Source organism: Brassica oleracea, chromosome C2 (assembly GCF_000695525.1).
Source record: "Brassica oleracea var. oleracea cultivar TO1000 chromosome C2, BOL, whole genome shotgun sequence".
NCBI classification, from domain to species: Eukaryota; Viridiplantae; Streptophyta; class Magnoliopsida; order Brassicales; family Brassicaceae; genus Brassica; species Brassica oleracea.
The window spans coordinates 12091376-12096826 of NC_027749.1; the positions used below are offsets into that span (position 1 = coordinate 12091376).

Here is a 5451-nt window from a genome sequence, read left to right on the forward strand (position 1 = left end):
TTTTTTTTTTGTAATTACTACTATTTTTATTTTTTATTTTTTTATCTTTTTACTTTGAAAATATAATATAACTTGACAATATTTTGTTTCCTTTTATAAAAGATATCAAATTTGAAATAACATAATCCTATTGGTTGGTGAACCTCTAGGTTCACCTAGGGGGTGAACCCAAGAATAAGTCATATATATATATATGATTTTCTTAATCATTCCGAGATCTAAAGATATATACATATTAATTACTAATATTTTAGAGGTCATAGGCGAATGTTTTATCTCGATATGATCAATCAATACGGCCCCTGCCGTGGGCTAAACTAAGCCCACCACTGTACAGACCGTTCTAACCCGTCAAGCCTCGCCACTTTTATTTGGTTAGATTATATTTATACCACAGGTTCGTTTATGGACAAGGCTTAAACCCTAAAGATCAAAAGTGACAGTTCTAGTAAAATTACAACATATTGTATGTTGGAATATTAAAACTAACCTGTGCCATAAACATAGTTCTTGGTGGGATCTTCATGTAAGAACCAAGCTTCAAATCAGCAAGGAAAGTCAGCGACTGGGACATGCTGATGTATCCGTAAGTCTTGAAGCATATGTTAGCAACAGGTCTCTCTGGATATGCATACCCAATGATGTATTCAGTGATAATATTCAAACCTGGAGCCTACAACAAAAGAAAAAAGAATCGGTTTTAATATCATCATAAGCGGTTATTAAATGTTTTTAATTCTCTCTTCTAGTTACCTGGTTAGTAGTGGCCATGATTACACCAACAAGAGGAGTGAAGAATATAGCTATCAAACAAGCCAAGAAAGCTCCCCACCAGGGAAGCTGAATCTGTTTCTCATAGTAAACACATATGAAGACAATCACAGCAATATTCACCGCGAAAATAGACAGAAACCACCATAGAGGAACCTCCTTGTAGTTCCTCTTCATGATCTTTGTATGTATATCCATCTTCTTGTCCTTACGTAGAGCTCCTCTGGTTTGGTTCCAAAGATCTTTTCCGTAGAAAAGAAAGACATGTACAACACTAGCAGTCAAGGTAGCGAAACCTAACCCATAAGTAACAGCAAAGAAAGTGCTCATGTGGACTGGTCCTGTCTCCGCATAAGCCTTGTGATCAAGGCGGAACTCGTCATTGATGATGCTCCTCACGTTGTATTCTTGCCCGTTTGCTACAAAGAGTTTGCCTGAGTAGATTGGGAAGGTCTTGGCGTTGAAGAAGTCTAGATAGTAGCATAGAGGTGTGATTACGTACATCAGAATAAAGTATCCGACCGCGATGTTTGCTGTGGCAAAGAACGGGCTAGCGAGTGGACTTCCGAGGTAAGAAGCGATGGTTGACCAGTCTAAACCAAAGGAACCGATACCAAGACCAGCTGACCCTGAACCGAGCTGGTTTACTAAAATCGATTTAGGGCTAATCCAACATAACCAAGAGACGGTGGTCAAGAGAGTGAAGAGGTAGCCTGGGAGAAGATAGTAGGAGAAGCTGGTGATTAGTGTGATAACGAAGAACTGGTTTCTAGTAACTCCCCATTCTGATCTCTTCTCCTTCTCATGCAAGGCTCTGTACATGATCAAAGTCAGAGATTAAATATAAAAGATAGCGTGATTGACAAGGACTCGTTATCGTTACCTGAAGAGTGACACTTGAACGAGATTGCTTGGCCACCACATCTCACCAGGTTCAACTAAATGTTTCCTATACAAACCAGCCCAACCGAATCCCAATACCTTGCACGCCAAGAAACATAATAAAAACTCTTAGTTTTTTTTTTAATCATCACAAATCAATACTTTTAGGAAAAAAGTATCTTTCAAATTGGAGATTAACCTATTTAAAATAATATGAATAAGACCTTAATTAATTCTTCTGCTTGTTTGATCTAAAAACGACTCGAAATCAAAATATTCCGCAAGGTCCGTAGTTGTATTGTACCTGAGTTGTAATCATAACGAGTAAAGCAGGAATGAAATCAAGCCGTCTCTTGTAATAAAGCTTAACAGCACTAAGAATGTGACTGGCGTAAACAGCTCCAGAGCCTGAGTTTGCGAACACGGTTATAAGAACATGTTCTTTTGTACTAAACGGGCCAGGATTCATAGTGAAAGACCACCGCGTCCCTTCGAAGAATATCCTTGTCGGAAGAACCCTAGCCATGAGATGACCAACGGGAACAACAGCAATCTGAGCCGACACAGATGAGATGGTCAAAGGATTGGTTCTGTACCAAAAGAACTGGTTGAGAAATGACAAGAGAACACAAGCGGTTATGCCCAAAACCCACATCCTGAATGTAACCGTCGGTGAAGTTGGATCGTCTGTTTTAGGCACCGTTAGTTCCACTTGTGGAACTATACTCATCTCATCGTCGCCGTAAGGATCATAGTCCGATTCAGAATCAGATCTCATCTCTGTGATGTTGTCTCTCATTGGTCGTCAAGAACAGAAAAAGTAGTATGCTGGTTTGTCTATCTGCTATGCATAAGATAAGATAAAGCCGAAGTTATGTGTTTGTGTGATTGTGTTTATGTAAGTGTTCTTGAGGTTCTCTTTTAAATATGCAAATACACACACGCTCACATTCATGAATATCATATATACATAGAGGAGATACCTATAAATTAGTTAATGAAACACACTCGCATACAGAAGAGTTGTCTTCCTCAAATTGTGTCTGATTTGAGATCCTAATTGAGTTACAGATTTGTTGGAAATTAATGTTTTGCATTAACTTTGGTATTATATCTTTAGTGATATTTCCACTAAAGGAAGTATGATTCGGAATTAGGATTACATTCCAGTTTGGCCTTTGATTATCATTGACTGTAACATAAAATATAAGGAAATATATCCCTGAATTTGCTGAGGGAAAATGTTTAGTTTTGGTTAAAAAATCTTAAATTATATGTTTCATATGTGCCAAATTATTAAATAAGCTGCAGAGATAGACGTATAAAAGCTAGTTTTAGTTCGAAAATTTGTGATGATCCTAATATTGATTTACATGTAGCTTTCATCGAATCTTAAATATTGATTCATTTTATTGAACTAAATATTTGAATTTTTATCATATTAAATATTTGATTCTTTGTATAGAATCATAAATGTTTGATTATTTGTAAGAGAATCTTAAAATGTTGATCCAGTGACTCTTTAGGACAAGTACATGTTTCTAGGAGATGAGGTCTTGGACGAATGTGAGAGCCTGAGTCCCCGAGTCATGCTGATGCATCCGGGAGTATGGCTTATTCGTTTCCGCATTATAGGTCACTGAGAAAATGAATGCACAAACTATATCAACCTAATTACCTAGTACCTACTAAAACATTTCTACACTAATAAATAATCTTTTTTCGAACAACCAGATATATTTTAATAAATAATCTAAATTGCATAACCAGATATATTTTAAATGTGGAAGAGCCGTAACTTACTGGTTAAACTTTAAAAGCTTCTACACCCATGTCTGGAATTTGAATCCTAGACTATACAATTTCTTGTAGATGATATGATGCAAAGCTTATCGTAGGTTCTAGAGGCCGTTCGTTGTGGTCATTTGCTGCAAAGGGAGCATGTCGAGGATGTCGTACATACAAGTGTTTCACGGAGATCTTCATCGTAGAATCCTTATTTGTGGAGCTGTTCATCAATATCGCATATATTGCAGGTAGTTGATCATCAACGTGTAATTAAAGATTATATGATGATGTAATGTGTTACCTAGTATTAAAGAAAAGAGATATTTAAATATTTCTAACATGCTTTGAACCGAAATGGTGTCAGTCAACCGTGAAATTTACCAATGACATGTTCAGATGGACTGATTAGTTCTTAAAATTATATTTTTCACGCTATTTTCTACGGACAATTTCTTTAGAAAAAGTCACTCACAACGAATTTCTGACAAAAATATTTGTCAATTTTAACAAGTTGGGAATTTTTTTGTCAAGATTTCGTCGGACCATTAGACGAACTCCAACTGACACATCCTCGGTGAAATACCGACGAAAACAGTTGCCGGCAATATATTTCAATGAAATTTTGGGAAATTATTTCTACGAATGAAGTGTATGTCAAAAAAATTCCTAACAAACAGTTTTCACTGGTAAAAAATGTTCCGACAGGTAAAACTCGTTAGGAATTTTCCAATGTATATTTAAAGAAAAAATAGAAACCTAAAACATTAAAAAAAAAATCTAAACTTGAAATTGATATTGTAAATTTAAAATACTACATAAAGTTTTATAAAATAAAATAAAAATATTTAAAAGTTTTAAAAGTTAGAAAAACCAAAAGTTATTTGGAAACAATTGCTTCATATTGCCCATCATAATCTGGTTCATCTTCTTAATTTTTGCCACTTGAGCCTGATTTGCCGCCATTTGAACTTGGGCTTCAGCCATTTGAGTATAATGATTGTAGCATTTAGGGTCTCCAAATCTGCAATCCTCTCATCCTTGTTCCTCAATTACTTCACAATCTTGAGATCAACATACGAAGCTGTGAAGAAGAAGAGTTGGATGGATGGGCTAACCCGACCAAATGACATTTGTTTTTTGATACCGCCCCAAAAAAGTTAATCAAAATGTTAATAAAATTAATAAATTTAAATTTAAATTTATCCCAAACACAAGATTGTTAATTCGTTCTTGGATCAAGCTGTTGGAAGCTTAGGAAGAAAGAAATGATTCCGTCTGAATTTCTACCAAGTGGATGATCTTTCTCATAAAAGAATCTTTTTTAGTTTCATCTGTTTTTTTCTTGGTATATGGCTATACGCCGCTTTCACCAGAATAAGATTATCGATGGATTATCATCGTTTTCTTCAATCTAAAAATAAAGATTACAGTTACAAAAAATAAAAATAAAATAAAAATAACGATTAATTAATAAATAAATAAAATATTTAAATTATTTACAAGTTGATCTTCGAAGGAAAACATACCATCTAAGTTATAGACGTAAAGCACCTTTCTGCCAAGTTCGCTGCGACGGTTTCCAGAGGACTTATCTTGAGTTTCCATAAAGTATTTTAAATGTAATCTAATTTTATAAAATTTATTTTCTTTGACTGATGCGTACACACTACACAGATAGTAAACGATTAGGAAATATTTAAAATACTAATGGAAAAACCGTATATCCAAATATTTAAGTCTTCAGTTGCAAAAGCATCTCCAAAAATGAACTCTATTTTTAAGTTTCCAAAACTCTATATTTGAAGTTTCAATTTGTTCTTCTTCAAAAAAAAAACTTCAAACATAACTTCAAAATTATTTATATTTTACACTATGATCCTTATATTTGTTATAGTTGATGTAAATTCATAAAACTTCTATAAATAACTAGTATATATATATAAATATTACAGAAATATTAATTAAAAAAATCTTACTCTAAAATATAAAATTATAAATAAAAGTACATAG

General features: G+C 34.1%; 1 protein-coding gene across 1 annotated transcript in view; it reads right to left on the reverse strand.

Annotated features, from left to right (window-relative positions):
- LOC106326028 (oligopeptide transporter 8) overlaps positions 1 to 2716 on the reverse strand; it is a 3963-nt gene extending 1247 nt beyond the window's left edge. Inside the window, exons 1-5 of the mRNA XM_013764069.1 lie at positions 2637 to 2716; positions 1958 to 2494; positions 1655 to 1752; positions 754 to 1585; positions 491 to 673 (exon numbers count right to left, since the gene is read on the reverse strand). Coding sequence (XP_013619523.1) covers positions 491 to 673; positions 754 to 1585; positions 1655 to 1752; positions 1958 to 2452 — 1608 coding nt within the window. The 5' untranslated portion in view covers positions 2453 to 2494; positions 2637 to 2716. The remainder of the gene's footprint in view (positions 1 to 490; positions 674 to 753; positions 1586 to 1654; positions 1753 to 1957; positions 2495 to 2636) is intronic.
- Between the last annotated feature and the right edge of the window lie 2735 nt (positions 2717 to 5451).